Source organism: Cupressus sempervirens, chromosome 9 (genome assembly GCF_028749045.1).
Source record: "Cupressus sempervirens isolate cs-2001-9-10 chromosome 9, ASM2874904v1, whole genome shotgun sequence".
NCBI lineage: Eukaryota > Viridiplantae > Streptophyta > Pinopsida > Cupressales > Cupressaceae > Cupressus > Cupressus sempervirens.
In genome coordinates, this window is record NC_143126.1 from 508,007,624 (window position 1) to 508,029,240 (window position 21,617).

The 21,617-nt window shown below is 35.2% G+C and overlaps 2 protein-coding genes and 1 pseudogene across 2 annotated transcripts; all 3 read left to right on the forward strand.

The window, feature by feature from the left end:
- The first annotated feature begins 2,150 nt into the window (after window positions 1–2,150).
- Window positions 2,151–3,259, forward strand: LOC149539573 (uncharacterized; annotated as a pseudogene).
- Window positions 3,260–9,376: 6,117 nt separating this feature from the next.
- Window positions 9,377–14,571, forward strand: LOC149539574 (uncharacterized). Its single transcript, XM_089802591.1, has 4 exons — window positions 9,377–9,661; window positions 9,745–9,841; window positions 14,186–14,196; window positions 14,511–14,571. The coding sequence occupies exons 1-4, from the start codon at window positions 9,435–9,437 to the stop codon at window positions 14,569–14,571; spliced, it is 396 nt and encodes a 131-aa protein (XP_089658717.1). The 5' UTR covers window positions 9,377–9,434.
- Window positions 14,572–15,577: 1,006 nt separating this feature from the next.
- Window positions 15,578–16,420, forward strand: LOC149539575 (replication protein A 70 kDa DNA-binding subunit A-like). The gene is made up of 2 exons (XM_089802592.1): window positions 15,578–16,181; window positions 16,329–16,420. The coding sequence occupies exons 1-2, from the start codon at window positions 15,578–15,580 to the stop codon at window positions 16,418–16,420; spliced, it is 696 nt and encodes a 231-aa protein (XP_089658718.1).
- The last annotated feature ends 5,197 nt before the right edge of the window (window positions 16,421–21,617 follow it).

Below are 21,617 nucleotides of genomic sequence, written 5' to 3' on the forward strand. Positions count from 1 at the left end.
TACAATAAGTATTTGTCCTCACATATTCCACTAGATGACAAAATAAGATGTAGTGAAAAAAGGACAAAAAAGAAATATATTAGGATACCTTGGCTTATATCCTAATATATTATAACAATAAAGAAAGGAGTTCTAACCTTGGTTTATAAATACACCAAGGAAAGATTACAACTTCTAACACCCCCCTTTAATCTTTACTTGGGGTAATTACATCAAAGGGTATTAAACCCATAATTTACAAAAATCTGCAACTTAATCTTCAATATGAAGTAATTTGATTGTCTTGAAGCCATATGGAACATTTATAGATCCAAGAGAAGTACATGAGTCCTTTGAATGTGGAAGCATAGACACATCTTCATATGTGGAAAACCAAGAAGGTTCCTTGATGGATCACCTGAAAAAAAGAAAAACAAGACAAATATCCACAAGTAGAATGCCATCATATATGCAAATTGTTAGAAATGAAAATTTTAAATCCTTTTGAATAAGGATAATAAAAGTCTCATAGGGAAATAGAGGAAAATAAAACATGTTACCACAAAACAATGGAGATAACCTGATATCAAGATAAATTATATGTTCAAAAAATTGTCAACAAGGACAAATTGAGTAAAAAGCTTGATTAATGCTCTCATGAAAAGAATATTATACTAATGCACAAATGACCACAGACAAGGCCAACTAATGATACATGCACCAAAATTGCATCAATCATGTGGATATAGACAGTCCACTTAATGAATCATCCCACTGCAAGTTAATGGGTGATCAATCCATAACATGCATGACTCATGATCTAAGCAATAAAGTATGCAGATCATTATTACATTAATATATGAAAATAAAGTAAAAAGAGAGACATTCTGATCAAATTAGAACAATCATGATTTGTTAGGATAATCAAAAGAATGGATTATGAGGATATAACAACATATTGCCTTCAAATTGGATCAAATCATCTGAATTTGGAGGAAAAACTCCAATAATAGCATCCTCTTCATGGAGGAACAAAAATGGAACAACATGGAGGGAAACTCCATAAAAAATGAGTGCATACCAATATAGGATGGAGGGATACTCCATGGGCCAGATAAGGAAACTATGTATCAGTTATACTGAGGGGTCCTACATAGTTAACCTTGAAAAAAAATTGCTCCCTATGCAACTCAAAATATCATTTAAATCATATAGATCAATGGTATAAAACCATAAAGTGCCAACATGGGCATAGAACAATTCTATAAAAGCATAAAAAGTGCAGCTATGGGCACATCAAAATATCAAAATGAAGGCAAATGTGTAAGATTACTCATAATCCAATCAGAATTAAGTAAAATGATTTAAGGAAGATCAACTAAATATAGATATAAGGTATAAAACTCCATTGAGGGTAAACATGAGTAGTTAATTCATTTTGCAAAGGTATATATTAATTTTTGAATCATTATAGTCATAAATTATATATTTATTTGGGCATATATGTGGGCCCCCATATATACTCAAATAAGTATACGAAAATAGATTGGTTAAAGAAAATAATCACCTTTCCATACTTAATATTTTGGAAAGTCACAGTATTTACCTTGGTTCAAAAATATAACCTCAAAGTAATAAGAACATAAAGTCATGGGGCAAGACAAGATCTCCCCATTTTTCTCATACTATGCCTTCAAGATTGGAAGTGATTCAAAAAGAATTTTTTGAAATAAAACATTAAGAAAGATATAACTAAAAAAAATTTAGTAATTAATGATAGAGTTTAGATCTGGCAGATAAGAATATACTAAAATGAGTTAAAAAACTTTTCTAAAAAAAGTTTGAATAAAAGCTTGAATGAGTAAGAGAGATTTAAAATAGAATATTGCACTTGTCTGACAATGAATGATTACCTGTCAAAAATAGGTTGACAAGAGGTAATAATAAAAGTAAATGATACTCCTATCAAGAGCTAAAAAAAGAAAAAGAATCTTGCATGAAAAAACAGGCTGCCTAAATTTAGCATCCCCCATTAAATCAAATTCTTGAGCTTAGTCATCCTTCTTTTGGCGGCTTCGGTAGTCTCCAAATTAAGCACTTCTAAACACAGTATTTCGTTGATAAAACAAAAAACTCATAAATGAACTGTTGAAACTAACAAACACAATAACATGCCATTCACATTTGTGCGAATTCTCGCACTGAACGAGCCTCCATTCATAGGGCATCTGCCACGTGAAAAGCTCGCGATAAAGTGCTTATGAAGACCATTTATGGACCCGGTGGACTCAGAGTTCAATGCACCAGGGAAAAAAAAATTATTTCAAACTTTTGTATCATACCCATTTTTAGAGGAAGATTGAAAAATTCTCAGACTCTGAAAACATTCTAAGTTTGGCATGAAAATGACATCGACATTAATGCTAGTAACGGCTTAAAGAATTCCAACCTTGAGGAGCGCATAAATCAGGTGGATCTTTTTCTCAGAGAAGCAATTCAGAACCCTCGGGAGCGTTTGTCTGTTCTACGAATTGAACAGGATGTTGAAAGGTTTATTCAAAATCCACGCCAGCAACAGCTTGAGTTTTTCCAATTACCCACCTCCTACCTTAGACTCGCAGCGCATCGCCTTGCTCAACACTATGGTTTGCAGTCAATGGTGGTTACAGACAGTGTTTCTTTGGATGCATCTGGGACTAAGATCATTGTTTTCAAGACTAATGAGACTAGGTATCCACCCATTAGACTAGCCAATATTCCAGTGAATCTTCCACAGTATGAAAAGAACCTTTCTGTTAAGGTTGCAATTAAACAGAGACCACATAAAAATTCTCATAGCAGTGGTAATACTGGTATGAATTCTTCAAAACTGAACCATTCTAAAAGTGTTGAGGAAAGGAAAGAGGAGTACAATAAAGCTCGTGCACAGATCTTTAGCATGAATAATCCTAACTTGGCAGGTAGATCTGCTGAGGAGGAATCTACTACATTTGAGAATTGGCAATGTTGCTCCGTTCTTACATTAAGCAAGGAGAAACCTAGTTGGATGACTTTCGAAGTAATCATGTGAAAAGTCCATCTGACTGCTCATCTGGAAATGGTAGGATAAAAAAATTAAAAGGAGAGAGGGAATCTGTTAGCAAGGTAAAGACAAACAATAGGGTTGCAATTTTTTTGTGACAGGAAGACAGATCGCAAGGACCCTGATTATGATCGCAATTCTGATAGGTACACTCAAAGGTTTGATCCTGGTTTTGGTTTTAACATGGGACCAATTTAACCAATGATCTACATGATCTTACCACCATCTCATCCTTGGAGGGCTTGGGATCCTTAGGGAACTCCATAACAATAAGCCAGTGCTCATAATCGCATCCATCCAGAAGAATCATCTCCCTGGGAGGCCTGTTGCTCCAGTTTGGGGACGGGTTGTTCAACAGGGAATACCCTAACCCTGATGTAGTCTTGCACCACACCGTTTGATGAGATCGTATAACATGAGGGAACAATGCAGAAGAAGGACGAAAGATTACAAAATGAAATAAAAACAATGTTTTATGGGTACAAAGAAATGCTGAAGAACCCCTAATTGTAGAACTCTGTAGTGAAGAGAAACTTCTGAAGAGTTTTATGGAGTAATTTAGGTTAGGGAAAAAATGAAGTCCCATAGAAGCCATTAATTTTAGATGGCAGAGAAAATGTTTGAAAAATCAAGGTTTATTGATTTTTGTAGGATTTAGACGTTGTAGTGGTTTTAAGTTCTTTAAGGTTTAGCACATTGAGATACATATTTCTTTCGTTATCGAAAGTTTGGCTGATGCAATCGAGTTTTGGACATTGTGATTTAAAATGCAGTCCCACTCGATTTGGGGAAATGGTGGCTAATTTGCGCAAGGAAGCAAGTTCTTTTCAAGAGCTTATTAAGTCGAACACTGCACATGCATTGATTCACATCTTCTTTGCCCAACGGTCAACCTCAAAGGTTCCTGAAGTAACAGATATAGGTTTAAAGCCAAGAAAAATAAGAAAAGTTCCTGTTGTTGGTGGGGGTTTAATGGGCTCTGGTATAGCCACAACGCTAGTTCTGAGTGGCTATCCTGTGATCCTTAAAGGAGTAAAGGAACAGTTCCATCATTCCGGTCTTGACCGAATTAAAACAAACTTACAGAGCCAAGTTTTAGAGATGTGGATATGGTAATAAAACCTTCAAAATATATCGCACCCATTGTCAAACACATCAGAATCCAATATGCAGTTGGGAAGAGATTAGATCATAGTAAAAAAGATATCTAGATAGGAAAACCTTTTGGCAGCAAGCCTGCCAAAGGGGGTTAGATGAAAAACTAATATAAAATAAGAAGTAACCTGCACAAATTAGAGCACACAAAAGTTAATCGGGTTTGACGGTAAACCAGCCAAATCCAAAAAAAAAATTCAATTTCTTCCATCTTAAAAAGATTAAAGAAGAAATTAGTGAAATCTTTCTCAAGAGTCTCCTTCGAATCGTACCTTCATGCAAACACTCAAAAAAAAGATTAAACTGCTCTGATACCATGTTAGAAATGGAAAGAGAAATCTGTAAATAAGCAATACCAGGAAAGAATCTAAGTGAGTAAATGCATGAAAAGATATTACCATAGAATAGGAGAGAGAAAGTTTCAAGATCCAACACCATGAGACAAGATATTTGGAAAAGGGAAAGCAAAGAAAACCCCTTGTGACATTATGAATGAGGCATGAAAAGCCTAAGAAGGAAGAGAGAGAGAGATAGAGAGCAATGCTCATACAATATTTGAGAAGAGGAAGAAACCTCATTGTTAAATGAGAGAAGAGGGTCATCTCTTAAATAGAGATGAGAGAGAGGAGTTAGAATGTAACTCCCATGTCTATGAATGCCACCATTCATAAGTGTGTGAGGCCAAGTGTGAGATTCCTCTTAAGGAGGAATAATCTAAAATTAGAAATTATAATGAGTATTTGTCCTCACATATTCCACTAGATGACAAAATAAGATGTAGTGGAAAAAGGACAAAAAAGAAATATATTAGGATACCTTGGCTTATATCCTAATATATTATAACAATAAAGAAAGGAGTTCTAACCTTGGTTTATAAATACACCAAGGAAAGATTACAACTTCTAACAACTACATTTGTATATTGCAAACAATCTTGATTGGATGACGGTATGGATTGAACGATGTCAACATTCTGGTCGCACATTAACATGGGAAGGTGTATCTTCATTGGTTAAAGAAGCTCATCGTAATGGAGATTCCAATGTTACGCAAAGGGAAATAGATTTAGCATGTGGTTCAAGAGATTTCTAGGTACGTACAAATTTATTAATCACCCGTATGTTTATCAACTCACGATACAATAATTTTGATATGTTTCACATATTATTGCAGGTTAAACACCACAAGGCTATGTTCTGTAATGGTCAGAAATTTTGCGTCAAAGTGTTGGATGACACGAATAAAACTTGTGATTCAGGAATAACTGCAGTCTTTCAAGTGACTAATATTTCATCCAGAAATGACTTACATCCTCAAGAGTCTGAAAATAGATACTATGGCATTTTGGATGAGATAATTGAGTGTGACTTTAGTTCCTTCAAATTAGTACTCTTCGTTGTCAAATAGTACAGGCTACGACTTAATCCAAATGATCCTGATAGAACTGTTATTGAACATGATAATGGATTTACAATGGTTAATACAAGGTCATTTGAGCCAGTTGGGGATGAGCCTTATGTTCTTCCAAGCCAATGTGAGTAGGTATTTTACTCAGAGTTTCCACATAAACTGGGTTGGTCATTTTTTGTTAGACATGAACTAAGAGGAAGGCCAATAAAGCATAATGCGATGGAAGAAGAAGATACCGAAGAAGTAGAAGATGATGTAGACGGTGATCACGATCGATAGTTATTGGATGATGTTCCTGACACAAATTTTCATGAAGAAGAAGAAGAAGATGATGACGATGATGCTGCTACTGATGATGATGATGAAGATGATGTTGATGTTGATGATGATGTTGATGATGACGATGACGACGACAACGATGACGACGACGATGGCGAGGAGGATGATGATAACGACAATGATGATGATGACGAGGACGATGATGATGATGATGATGATGATGATGAGAATGATGATGATGGAATTTAGAGGTATGCCATCAATCCTTAATCTATTTAATATTCATTTCTTGATAGAAATATATTTGTCTTATATATATGGTTACATAGTTTATTCATTATCTATTTAAAAGCTACAAGTTTCAAATACAAATAGAATACTGCGTGAATGTATTGAGCCTTTTTCTTTCAAGTCAAAAGCATTTGTAAGTGTTTAGTTTAGAAAAGGGAATTCATTAAATATCTATAAAAGGGAGTTGTACCTAAAATAAAATTCATAGGGAAAACATAATATAAGTGCTTACCCAATTTGTTGGTTAATAATTCAAGTATCTCTAACATTTCATTTTAGAATAGGAATAACATTGTATCAGTATGTTGATTTACAAACTAAAACTAGAAAACTTATTTCAGTACATGTATTTGGATCTATGGGATTTACACGGTAAGTAAAAAGAAACCAGTAATGCATTTTAAAATTATTATAATGGGTTTTGGAAGAAATTACAGTTATCTTAATTAATATAAAATATCTAACTGAATTTCAAAATGTTATGCAAGTGGCTTTAGTCTAGGTGTTTCCTCCACCTCCACACACATCAAACAACTTCAAATAGCATGTCCCCAAGGTGACTAAGCCCTCAACTCATTAGCTGATACAAAAACCCAGTTTTAGCCCTTCACTAGGCCTACTTCCCTAGTAGGCTTATAATGTGAGCCTGATTTAAGTGTTTTATTGTGTACCTTTTAATGTTTTTAATTTTTATGTGATGCTAATGATGGATGTGATTATGATTATGATGTGATTATGCTCACGATAATTGAATTACATTTGCAGGAAATTGAACCCCTTTCAGGAGCATCCTGCACAGTCTCATGGATCGATAGGTATAAGTCAATACTCCTTATAGACAGTCTATTTAATAAACTTATCAATAGTAAGATTGATGTCTTCTAAGATCTCTCCCATTTGCAGGTACCAGCGAATAGGTATTCTTCAGAAGTGTCTTCCTCGAGTGAGGGAAATATAGGAATAGAAGAGGAAAGTGAGACATGCAGTTTATCTAGAACAAGGAGATTAACTAGAGGTCAAAGGAATAGAAGGAAATTCAATAAATGCATGAAATTTTTTCTCGCTCAAGGGGGGTCATGTTCTTATGATGATGAGATAGAAGGCGACATCGAGGTGTCCTTGAGGTACCAACATCTACAGAAACATTGGGTACCCAAGGAACCTTCTCCAATAAACACTAATTTTTGTGTTAATGAGAGGATATATCACATAGCACCATCATCACTACATGGTTTGGGCCTAGTTTCTATGGACGACATAAAGGTGTCTTACAAAAAAGTTTTTGAATTGATGGAGTATGTTGGACCATGTTACGATTACAAAAGTTGGATGCATATTGTTAAATATAAAAAAAGTATGCGTAGGTATGCCCTCTCGGCAAATTATATACAACAACAAGACAATAATCAAAGTAAAAGTGTGGCTACATACATTGATGGAAGGCCAAAAGCAACAGGGAATATTGCAGGTTTTATAAATAGTACACGACCTGGGTCAACTATAAAGCAACCCAATTGCATATTTGAGGTGCGTGAGGGAAATCGTGTATTCATCTGTGCGATAAAATCAATACGTGCAGGGGAAGAGCTTCTTATTGATTACAATTTGAACCGCATAGATACAAACGAGGCTACTATCATGGGGGTGGTACATACTATTAAACCAACTTCTAATCAATGACTCCAACATACCATTTAGTCAATAAATTTTTGGCTAACATTTTTATACTTCATCTTTGACACAGTGGCACAATATGGAGCAACCGCCCGGAGGGGATGCTGACGATGCTCCCGACTCATCTACACATGAGCAGGTAAAACTCATTTGTAAATGTGCAAACTAGATAGAAGCAAAATGTTATTTTTTTAATGTTGTTTTCTTTATTGTTTTGGAGTAATTTTGATAATACTAATACTATTTTTGTCACAGAGGGCTAGTGGTCGGAGGGAGGGAAAGGAACCTGCAGTCCCTCAGCAAGCCCCCCCTGAGGAGGACCCTTTCTATATTGATTTAGCAGAGACTGATGACCCGATTGGTTCGATTAAAATTAATTTAAAGAAAATTAGCAAAGAAATTCTACGTTTGGCAACCATAAAGCCTATGACTCAACAAATAAAAGATAGGGCATCTGAATTGTTGCACACGTCTGAGTCCTTAAAAGTAAGTATTAATGAAATTTTTAATTATAACAAGAGTTCAATAATGGTTTTTATGTTATGCTCTTTTATGGCATTAATTAAAATATGGATGCGTTGTCTTTACAGAGTTTTTTGCTTGATTTTGAGCCCCGTTCCCATGATGAGGGTGCTGCAGGTGGTTCAGGTAGATCGTATGTTCCATTCCCCACTTCTATTTTCCACCGAATATATATAGGAATGATCATAATCATTGATAATACATGCTTGAACAATCCTTTTTTTTAATGCTCTAACAATCTTGTCCATGCTAGTCCACGCGTTCTATATTTATGCATGCTCTAACAATTTTATTCTTCAGCTTCACATCAATTGAATCCTACGATGATGTCGCCTCCATCCAGGACAACCAAAAATCTCTTTTTGACTGCTGAGTCAGCAACACACAGCTTACATGCATCGACTGTTGCACCATCTGCTGGTACACAAATCCCTCTTTTTCTCTCTTATGACAACAACAAACAGTTTCTTTTTTACAACTTTATAACATCAATTATCATTTGTTATTTTATACTTCGATCGTGACAAAGACTTATGAAACTTATGAAACTTTTTGCAATAGGACCTGCAACATCATTTCTTGGATGTTCCTATGTTCCTAGTACAGGAACGGTGAAGGATGTCACATTGATCGTCAGTGACGATGAAGGCATTCCATTAAAAGTAGCCAAAGTTCCAGGTACTTTAAAGTTATTATTATTATTCTATAGTGATATAATAGTAATTTAGTTTTTGATCACTCTTCATCGACTAATGATCCCATGATTGTTTTGTACGGAATGATCTTTTTTGGAGAAAACTTGGTGATGAGTGTTTGCAAATATTTGGGCCCACCATGCGTACCTAGTGGAACATCATATCCTAACTAAAACCCCAAACCACTATTTTGATTTCATATCATTGCTATAATAGTTTTCCTTTTCATCCATTTCTTGAACTATATTAAAGGTTGCTTCACTTCATTTATGAGTCTAACATGTTTTTTTTTACTTAAAAGGTGGAATCACCAACACAAACCGTTGAAGGATGATCTTATAGAGAGCATGACCCAACTCTTTGGACCTCGTGCATTCGAGAGAAACAAGCTCCTTGAAAAAGCTGGTTTATGTTTGAAGTATATTAGGGACCAGTATAGAAAAAATTTATGGGATAACCCCAGGTACGAGCGTCCGCCCTATGTTCCTGAGGCTGAGTGGCAGGCTCTGATTTTGGATGGAAAGTATAAAGCTGACAAGAAAAATAATATTACACCAGTGGAGAGTACAACAAGGTATGTGATACTGTTGAGAATCTAATTATGTACTAATTAACCTCCATATTTATACTATCTAACATATTTCAAACTTTTCATAGATTGCCTGACACATCAAAGGCAACAAAGGCAAGACTAGAAAAGCACGAGACACACAAGCTCGGCTCTGGTGGTTTTTTGAAACTTCAAGCAAGAGTTGTAAGTATTAGTAAATGACAAAAATGTATCAATTTTTTTATAGAATGTGAAGGGAAATGCTAGGACTCCCTTATTTAGCTCATCAATTATAAATAGGTCAATAGAATATAATAATAGTAGTGGATTTTCATATTCAATATAAACAATTCAACAATTGAAGTCAAGACTCTGCAATCTAGATTAGTGAAGAAAACTTGTGATTCACTAATATGACATTATTTAAAATCTCACCCTTGACTGAATTTTCCTCCAATAGTTGAGAATAAAGGCAGTGATTGAAAGAATGAGGGAATGCAGTAGCACTTGCAGCCATTTTTATTTCCAAAGACCTGAACTAACTCTTACCCAACTTAAGAATTTGGAGAAAATATGTTGATACAAGCAAAGCATACAAACACGCAACATTTATATAGTAGATTGCTCCATCAAAATTGCTCAATTTTTCTCCTATTATATTGTGATGGATATAGATGATTTGCTGTTGATATTTTAACTACCCTCCATTGATTGATGAAACAATGAAAGTAAAATTCACCATACCACGTAAAAATGCAGGGCTCAGAGTTCAAGAGATGCCTCACAGAAGACGATAAGAGAATTGGCTTCCAACAAGGCTATAGAGCCGTGGTTGAATAGCTACGAGCTGAAATTAGTGTGGAAGGTTCTAATACTGATGCATCTGAGCCACGGGTAAATAAGCTAAATGAAATTTATTTCAAATTGAATACTTTACCAATTAGTCTATTCGATGTTAAGTTCCAATATAAAGTGAGTATATCTGTTTTAAGCAAGCAATGATAACAATGCGTAGGATGTTGGAATGTAGCCTGACAATCCTTCTACACAATCTGTGGATGTCGAAGGTTCGCATGATGTGCATCCCAGTGGTGGAGGTATACATTTGCTATTAATTTTTTTATATGTAATTGCAATTGGTGTTTGGATTAACGTAACATTTTGTATAGCAGCTGTAGAGGATTGAGGGGTCGATGTTCATGACCGTGTTGACGTTGAGTCCAGACAAAATGATGTGGTCAGATCAGGTAAAGAGACACAGTTATGTTATTTAAAATAATTAAATACTTGCAACAATTATAATAAATTATTTTTAATTTAACTCTTTTATTTGTTATTGCAGAGGACCCCCCTTTGCAACAACATAGGAATTTGAGATCATCAAGAACAGAGAAAAGAACAACTGATGAGGGGGGAATTGATGATGACACGGATGCTCCTCTTAGAGCTTACATAGGAAAAAGAAATAGAAAGAAAAAAAAGAAATGATTGTCACTACATACCTTAATTGATAATGACTGTATTTTATGTCTCAATGAATTTAATTATGTGCTAATGAATGTTCATGAATTATGTGTTAATGTAGAATATTGATGAATGTTGCATGTTAACAAATCTAATGTGTTAATGAATGTTATCATGTGATATTGATTGAATGTTACATTTTATTAATGGTTGAAAGAATGAATGAATGTTAGATGTTAACGGGGAATGTAGAGTGATGTTAGGGGGAGGGGGGTGGGGCCAAATGAGCTTCCACCTTCACGTGGTTGGCTCTGTTTAGTAGAGAATATTAAACTATTCTCGAAACAAAGTGAAGCTCAATAAGATACTTGTTATTACCTTTTTTTTTAAAAATTGTGTGCTTTAGCCTTGATTTTTGAGCATGACATTAACCTTTAAAAAATTCCATGGTTAAGAACATTTGGGTTGGAGTGGTGCTTGGGTGGGTAACATCTCGAGAAAGCCCAACGCTTCACCTCCGTGAGCAAACCTAGATGCAATGAGTATTTAGTGTTCTATTCATTCTAATGAGAGAAGTTATTGTGAAACACTACTCATAAACATAGACCAATGAGTTTGACCGAAAACTACACAATTGAATCCTGATAGCAACATCACAACATTAAAAAAACTTATAACTTGTTAATGCACAAGAAATTTTTGTGTCAATAACAATAGTTTTTGGCTAGTTGAAAGTAATACTTATCTAAGTTGTTTGTACTTCCTCATGTAAGACATTTGATATTTACTTTATTGATACTAGAAGAAAATATAATGAACTCCTCCTTAGACCGTTGAAGATAATAATGCAACAAAACCAAATCTATAAAAATTAAGAAGAGTGTTGAGATAAGAGAAAACAAGAGGAGAAAAGAAACATAAGATATATACTCAAATAACCACCCTACCCCAAAACACATGAATGTGTGTTAATTCTCCATATAGGTTGTGATACACTCATAAACTCCAACGCTTCATAAGAGATCACCACTCTAATTTCTTATGAGTTCAAATACCATTTCCTTAAAAAAGCCAAATAAAATTGTCCATTAAATCTTCATCCAAGCCTTCAATATGTAGGCCAAAGAACCTACATTGATTTTCCAAAGCCATAAGCCAATACTTGGTTGAGATAGCTCAATTTACTTATGTGATCCAATGCTTCATAAGGGATCTATGTTTGATAAGTATGGTGTTTCATAGCGTACACCTAGTATTATGCTAGGAACACCGGTGCATGATGATGCAGTGGACTGAATTTTATGTTACAAAATTTGTTGTAGATTAAGAGGGGAGACAACCAAATTTTAAGTTGAAGCTTCTGCTATTGTCAATTTTGAGATGAAAAAATCTATTATAGGGAATTTAATGTTATTATGGTGAATAAAGCAAAGAGGATGTTATTTTTCAAGAGTGGTTTTGAAAGATTTGATTAGAATATGATTGAAAGAATACAAATGGAAGTGCATGTATTTCCATTACTCATTTGTTTGAGGATCTAATAAATTGTCCTAAATCGCTAGATAAGAGAAACATCCCCAAGATACTCATGGAAAACTATCCTCGTCCTTCAAAGAATGTTATCACAATGCTGAACCGGCATATTCTTACAAAAGAGGTTCAAACTTCCATTACATTCATAGGAAGTTGAGGGGTAGTGCTACTATCATGAAATCATTCTAGAATCTCATTGGATGACTTAAGAAAAAATTCAGAGCTATTCTTCCGAATGCATTAATTTAGTGATTGCATGATGAGATAATTCCTGTGTCATTAACTTCATCAACCCTAGAAGAGGAATGTTGGAAATGTTATTAATGATTGTCAAAGAAAAAAAAAAAAATTGTTCCTGTGTTGTAGTGTTTTGTTGAGTGGTTGTTAATTGGAGCATTATGACATATAGGTGATCAAACAAGTCCTCAAGTTTATAAGTGGCACACTTATACTTCCCCTGCAGGCCATTCAAAACATTTGGTGATTCCTTCCAGCTTGAACCTCCAATTCCTCGCAGTTTGACATGTTACTTGGATGGTCTGGCCTTTTAATCAGGCTTCAAATTATTACAAAAATTGTGTTATGGCAAGCCATAGGCTCATAGCATTGTCTCTATCCATACCTTAATCAATCTGCAAGCTCAATTTAGGATGCAATTTTCTAAAGTCTGCCCAACTAAACTTCCCAAGAAGACCACCCCGCCGAAAGGGATGAGACTCTTCTAACAAATGTGTTTACTATATGCCTAAAGAAGAATAATGTTTTACCAATGGAAGCCCTCTTGACACATACAACAATATTCTGCTCCTCCCCACCAATCACAACGGTGAATGGATCCATTCTTGTGGTCTAAGATCTATAAGCCGAGGTGTAATTTATTTTTGGCTGGTATGCCCACATTCTTTGGCAGCTGCTCAAATTAAACAACAATTTTTTTCAACATCATCAATGGCTACTTCCACGTCAGTTTGGTCCCATCTCCTAGCAATAAGAACTATTTCATCAAAACCCCAAATCTTACATGGACATTGTATTTTTATTCTGCCATATTTTGTGCAGCTTAATCCCCAATTCCTTTACTTGCCACACAAATTGTGCCAATAAGGGCCTGGTTTTCTTTGGCTATTTCTACATTGATATTGGTTGGTTTCTGTGACATGTTAGCATAAATGTGGGCAACAATACGCTATTGATTTTGGGAGGATGTAAGATGCTACATGCCTATCAACCCCAAATACTACAAAATACATTTAATTTATAAATAACAATGTGCATGGTTGGGGTTAACGAGTAGTTCATCCATGTGCTTGGTTTTGATTTGATGAAAACTAAATCTCTTAATAACCTGCCTCAAAAAAAAATTTGGCAATTGAGATTGGATATTAAAAACCATATATCTGACTATTTGGATGGTTTGCTTGTAACTATGTAATTAATGCATTGGGTTCTGGTTGGATCAGAATTTTGCTAATACCCATTTTGTCTAAATTGTTAAGGTAGCTCTTCCACAAGAATTTTTTTCTGCTTTAGATAACTTGCATTTCATTGCAGGTTTCTGCAGTGTATTGATTGGAAAGTAATAGTGGCTCATTTCAAAAAATTATCAAATTTGTGGGATACTCAGCTTTAGAACCTACACAAACATACTCATGTTAAATATTTTTATGGATCTTTCCAAAGAGTTCTCTTAGAGATTGCAAGTTCTTGCAATCCATACTACTAAACGGAATTGCTTCTGCGAAGATTGTGCAGCAAGTGGATTTAAAGAACTAATAAAATTTAGAATAGATAAGTGTGATTGCTGTCATTTGGAAAGAATGAATGTTTTTTGCTTCTCAATAACTTTGCTTATATCATTCTTTGTTACCTCTTACAGGAACTGGGATGACGGTATGAGAGGTGGACAACAGTGTTTGGAGTTCTCTTCGGTGATTTAGGTAAAATGCCATTATGCAATTCCATGCTCTATGGTGTTTTGATTTGGTTTGATAGCTTCTTCTGTTGTGAAATTTGGATTTTTAGCCTTCGTCCCTATTTAATACTGGTGTACAAATTTGTTATAGATTTGGAGTCTCGATTTTACTATTGAGTTTGTGTTCCTTATCTCTTCTGTGCTCTTTAACCTTGAGCAGTCAAATAATGAAAACATTGACAATATCTAGTTAGGGTTGTGTAATATTGTTCCATGCCTTCACTGGCCTAAATTTAGTTGTTGTAGGTATTCGTCTCTTGGATTGTTTAGTTCTACCAATCCACCCTTCTACATCATTATTCTGCAGGATCCTTGAGGTTGTCAGCCTCTGAAAACTTATACCAAAACCATTCTGCCCTGAAATCCTCACGCTGCTGCTTGTGATGGCTGGGAAATTCAGTTTGCCTATCTTTACTGGTGGCTGTGTCAGATTGCGTGACCTCCAAGTGAGCTGTTGTTTCACACTAGGGTCTTTCTGATGGGATCCATTAAAGTTCGGATAAATTACATCTACATAGGCGGGTGTATGAGCCACTTCATTGAACTTCATATTTTGCATTGCAAAATTTGCTTTAGGTGTTTTGTAATTAATTAGCATCTCATCATCTTATTCAAATTCCATTTTTATTCTTTAATTGTAACAAGCTTGATTTTACATATAATGATGTGTGTGTTTTGTTCTTCTGTTTAAGATAGTATGGTCCTGTAATTCACTAACTTCAATGTCTGATTCATGTTACTATGATTTAATTTGACACTTGGTTATTGATATAAATTAAAGCAAGCTTGTATATATCTCTATTGGCACAACCCATGAAGCTTCATCCTCATACTGGTGATTCTTTAGCAAGCTACACCTTATGAGAATTACAATGTTATAGTAAAAAGTATAAATTCTAGAAGCATGGGTAGCAAAAAGGTGAGAATATATATTTCATTTAGCTGCGTAATGGAGTCAGAAGATCAAGAGGATGTCGTTACCATCTCCAACACTAGCCAAGGGAGCAACAACAAGGCATCGGCAAACAATATGTGTACAACCAACCTCCACGATAAGAAGAGAAAATGGAATGGAAGTTCCTCGGTGCGCCATCCAATTGCTTGATATGACTCGTAGGCCCATTGATCTGACGCTTTGGGGCTCAACAACCAAGCAAGTGGGCAGTGAATTACAACAAAGCTACTACTTGCAAGACACTATAGTTCTAGTGGTTAAGGGAGGCCGTGTTACTGAGTTCAATGGAAGAGTACTCAACACGACAGGTAATACACAACTGATGATCAATCTCCAAATTCCAGAGACAGTGGAGTTAAAGTCATGGTTCGATGAAAATGTTAAGGACAATGGTGAGCCATCGATTAGCTACGCCCCACAACCTCCTGCAGTATTGAGAATGACAATTCATGACATACATGATCAAACAGTGCGTTCTAATTGTGCTATAAAGTGCATCGTGAAAGCAACCATTATAGAGGTCAACACAGACAAGCTATCCTACCCGGCTTGCCCCAACCAAGTGTCAGGAAATCAATGCAATAAAAAGTTGTCTGAAAATGCAAATGAAGAATGGAATGGTAAAAAATGCGACAAGCAATTTACAGAATGCAATTATAGCTACATGGTCTGCCTATAATTGCAAGACCACACTAGGGAGCTATGGGCAACCACATTTGATGAAGGAGCAATATAACTGCTCGACATGACTGTGAACACATTGCTAGAGCTAGCATCTGAAGATGATGCTTGTGGCGGGGCCACTGTGGTGGCGACGGCAGTTGGCATCGCTGCCATAGTGGCCCCGCCATATTGCTAACCACCGACATCGCAATTACGACATCCACACGTGCATTGCGACAAAATAAGCGTCGCGTGCATAGAGACGCAGTCGCAATTGATGATTTTGCATCGCAATTGCGACACATTCGCAAACATTGCGACGGCTAGTGGCGTCAACAGCAGCACTACCATGCCACTAGCACCATTGGAAGTTTCTATGGACGTCGCAAGTGCGATGCCCATAGAAGAACTGTAAAGGCTCCCACCTCAACGAACCCCTGGGCAGATGCCGACGCCACCCCATCGCAATGCGTTGTGAAGACTTCAAAATTGCGACGGGAACCACATCCATTGCGACGGGAGAAATGATGGGATAGAATGTTGAGCTTGCGACGGATAGGCGTCAAAATTGCGACGTCGAAGAATAGACGTCTTAATTTGCAACTAAAAACCAACAACGTCTGATGCTATCGCAGTGGCGATACATTTTCGTCACAATTTTGACACTTGGCCATCGCAAATCGATGCCAAATGTATTAGTGTAAGATTTGCCAAATCTAATTGGGGTATCTCAATTATTTCATCCAAATTGACTTCTACCAAAAAGAGATTGTTGGAAGTGTAGAACCTATCAAGGAACAATCATTATTTTTTCAATGATGTCAAAAATTCTACTTGCTGGTGAGATAATTGCTTTTTGGTCTGAATGCTATCATTTGTTTGATTGATGAAGAGGATTTGAAAAGAGAAGATAACTAGAGAAAGTTTGAGATATTTAGTGGATAATAGGAGCACTAGGACCAAGGTATTAATGATATTATGTATTATTGATCTAATTAAGACTAAAGTAAATGGTTACTATAGCTAAGCCAAGAAGAAGTGTTTTCATAAAAAGTATATGCCAAGCTTAGCCAAGCAAATAGTGTATGCCGAGTAGAAAAGTTAAAATGTGTCAAGAATTAGTAAAATTTAGTAAGTGTTGAGCATCAAGGAAATAAAAGTGGTGATCGAGTTGAGAAGATGTAGTTGATGTCGAACAACCCAGTAATGGCCAAGCATCAGAAGACTGTTATTTGTGAGTGAACAGTGTAGATGTTGAGTGACAAAAAAAAGTGTTAAATTGAAGATTTAATTAATCTAAGCCAACTAATTTGATTTTCTTAATTATGTGAAGCATTTCAAAGATAAGTATGATGAGTCGGCAGCACAAAATTCAAGATAAACTATTTTGAGGCAAATTTAAGGAAGATTGTAGAAGTTTCTAGAGGGACTAAAATGGAAAAGTGGGTAGATTAATTGAATATTACCTAACCATAAAATGGAAAATTGTGGTTAAATGAAAAAAGATTTAAATTCTCTATTTATAGAGATAGCATGCCAGAAGCAAAGGATTTCATGTGTGAGAACCTAAGGAAGACAAGAAGTCTAGGGTGTTGCTTCATATGGTGGCTAAATAGAAGAGATTGCAATTGACATACAAAGGAAGAAGGATTAAGAGGTTGAATGCTTGAAGGGTGAACAAGTTGTTAGAGATGAAGAGTATGAATGCCAAGTAGAATGGAGGACTGAACCAGAGATCTATAATCTGCAAGTGAGTTGTATTTTACTATCAGATCAAGTCCTTCTATTAATTTCTAACAAATTTATCAGTCTGGATAAATCCTTTGGATTAAGGTTGACCTAATAGTCTATTAGGATTAACCACATATAGCAATAATAATTACAAGAAAATGTAACAATATTAAAAACTAATAAGTCACACTGAAGATAACACAAGAAACCAAGATTTAATGTGGTTCAACCAATCCCTGGGCTACATCCACCAAACAAGAAGTCCAATATTATTACAATCCAATGATTACAACCTAATTACTATTTGTAATCCCTTATAGCTCAATACTACCACAAGAAGTAATTTTTTGCATCACACATTATAAAAAATACCTAACCCTAAGCCCTTTTATACAAGTTTTTTTTTTTTCCGCTTTAGGGTTGTAATTAATTACAACATGTTAGCCACAAACAATTCTGAAGTATGTACAATAATTCCTTGATTAGTCACCAAAAACTAAAAATATCCCACTTGGGGACTGATTAGGCTCCACTAAACAACAATCTCCCACTTGAAGACTGATCTTGTAGTTATTTTGCTACTCCATGAGGCTCCCACTAGATCAAACCACCCTAGATTCTACTGTTCTTTTATTCTGTTCAGTTTAGAAGATCAACCAAAGCTGAAGAGAAGTTTAGCTTCTCCCTTGTCACTACCTTTATAAACATATCCACTAGATTTTCATCTGTATGTATCTTGTCCACCTTTAACTATCCATCACCCAAAATTGACTATATGAAATGGTACCACAAATGTATGTGTTTTGTCTTTGAATGTAGAGAAAAATTCTTCACAAAATGAATGACACTTTGACTATCTGTAAACAAATAATTATCTTTTTAAGGGTGTCCTAATTCTTCCAGGAAGAACTAAAACCATATCATCTCCTTGGCTGCCTTTGTAGCAACAACATACTTTACCTCTATAGTGGATAAAACATAAACCTTTTGGAACTAAGAAATCTAGCTCATTGCTGCCCCACCAATAGTAAATACATAGGCTATAGTTCTCCACCTAGTGTCAATATCCCCCACCAAATCTAAGTCAACATAGCCTTATAAATCAATAGTAGAGCCCCAAAAATGTAAATACTTGATGGATTTTCCTTTCAAATATCTGATAATCCATTTTAATGCATTCCAATGCTCAATTCCTAGATGACTCATATACCTGCTAATAACTCCCATTGCATATACAATATCTGGCCTTGCACATACAATAGCATACATCAAGATTCGTATAGCTGAAGCATAAGGTACCTTGGACAACACCTTCTCAATATAATTAACTTGACATAATGTTAATTTTTTGTTCTTCCTATCTCTACAAAATTTCATACCAAGGACTTGTTTTGTAGCCCCCAAATCCTTCATAGCAAATGAATGTGCTAAATGATGTTTCAGACCCTTAATGTGATCCAGGTTAGACCCAGCTACAAGCATATCATCAACATATAAACATCAAATAATGTAGTTGTCATCATCCAACCTCTTAAAGTAAATACAATGATCTAAATGACACCTGCTATATCCATGCTCATGCATAAAGCTATCAAATTTGAGATATCATTGCCGAGGTGCTTGCTTCAAGCCATATAATTTTTTCTTCAATCTACACACTAATTTCTCCTTACCTTTGACCTCAAATCCTATTCATGCATTCAACCACTCCATTTTCCTATGGAGTCCTTAGAACAATTTTTTGTTTACAAATACCATTAGTGGAGAAATAATCTTCAAAATGATGACTGCAATACTCACCATCATTATCATATCTGAGACATTTTAATTTCTTACCAGTCTCATTTTCAACCAAGCATTTCCATTTCTTAAATTTTTCAAATACATCAGATTTTTTTCTAAGGAAATAAACCTATAATTTTCTAGTTACATCATCAATAAATGTAACATAATAATGAGAGCCACCAAGGGAAGATACTCAAGCTGGTCCCCATACATCCATATGCACAAGCTCTAATCTCTCTCACTTTTCTTTTCCTTCCCACTCTTCACAAAAATCACTCTCTTTTGTTTTCCATACACACAACTTTCATAGAAATCCATATTAACACATTTTAAACCTGGTAGAACTTTCTTTGAATGAAGTAATTTAATAACTTTCTCACTCATGTGCCCAATTTTTGTGGTGCCATAACATTGTATCAAAACCTTACAATATTTGTTTGTTCTCCCTACTCAACTACAACAATTGTTCTTGAACATTCATCTTTCTCTGAAATAATCAAAGTATAAGTAACAATATGCCTTGTACAAAGATACAAGGTGCCTACTTTCACACCTTTTTCTACTACAAGGGAACCTTTTAAAACGTTCCAATTTTTATCATTAATAGTAACTACACAACCCTCTTTATTGAGTTTTTCTGTTGAAATTAAATTCCTACTCATCCTTGGGACATGTCTTATCTCATGTAGTAGCCAATGATTCTCATTCTAAAATTTTATCTTAACTTTTCCCTTTCCAACAATCTGACATGGTTCATTATCCCCCAAATAAATAAGCCCAAAGTCCCCTTGGACATAATAAATAAAATAACCTCTGTGAAGTGTAGCATGAAATAAAGCCCTAGTATCTGAAAACCCATGAATCATCTACACTTTCTAAAGAAAGAAGCAAAGAATCCTCTTTAGATTTGTTACATACCACATTTGCCTCCTTGTTCCCTTCTAGCTTATCTCCTTCATTGTTCTTTTGAGCCCAACAATCTTTCTTCTTATGCCCTAGTTTACTATAGTACCAACAATCTCTCAATCCTCTGGATTGAGATCTCTTTCCCTTTGACTTTCCTTTTGATTTCCCATGATTTCTATAATGATTTCCTCTCTTAGTCATTTTTCCTTTTCTTTGTGTATTCAAAGCACTTCCTAATATAGATCCACTTGAGTTTTTCCTATGAGTTTCATCACTCAAAATAACACCAATCACATCATCAAATTTTAGGGCTTTAGATATAGAAACATATTTATTCACAACCATTACCAAGCCATTCCAACTTTCAGGAAAAGAACACAAAATTAAGAGAGCCTTAATTTCTTCATCAAAATTAATACTCACAAAACATAACTAACTAGTAATATTATTAAACTTGTTTAAATGATCCACAACAAATCCACCTTCAGCCATCTTCATATTAAATAAACGCTTCATGAGAAATACCTTATTTGAAGCAAAGGTTTTTTCATACAATTTTGCTAGGCTTTGCATTAACTGCTCTGTCATCTTTTCTTTTGTAATGTTAAATGTCATCGATGGTGCCATGCATAATTGAATACTTTCAAGTGCCCTTCTATCTAGAATCTCCCAATCCTCATCTTCCATATTTCCCTATTTCTTGGCTTTTCCTTCCAATGGATTCCATAAATCCTTTTAATAAAGATAGTCCTCCATTTGCATTTTCCATAACTAAAAGTTCTACCCCTTAAACTTGTTAACCTTTAGCTTGCCCTCATCTACCATCACTCCCACTCAACTATGAGACTTTCCTCTAGAGGATAACTGAAAAAAAAATCTTTCTTTGATACTACTTTTTAGGATACCACATGGTTCAACCAATCCCTAGGCTACACCCACCAAACAATAAGTCCAATATTGTTATGATCTAG

What these genes read in the sequence shown, in the direction of transcription:
- LOC149539575 (XM_089802592.1), top strand. Translation starts at nt 15,578, where the DNA reads ATGTCGTTACCATCTCCAACACTAGCCAAGGGAGCAACAACAAGGCAT. An exon ending in TGCAAATGAAGAATGGAATG is followed by an intron (nt 16,182 to 16,328) that starts GTAAAAAATGCG and finishes ACACATTGCTAG; the next exon opens with AGCTAGCATCTGAAGATGAT.
- LOC149539574 (XM_089802591.1), top strand. Translation starts at nt 9,435, where the DNA reads ATGACCCAACTCTTTGGACCTCGTGCATTCGAGAGAAACAAGCTCCTT. An exon ending in CCAGTGGAGAGTACAACAAG is followed by an intron (nt 9,662 to 9,744) that starts GTATGTGATACT and finishes AACTTTTCATAG; the next exon opens with ATTGCCTGACACATCAAAGG.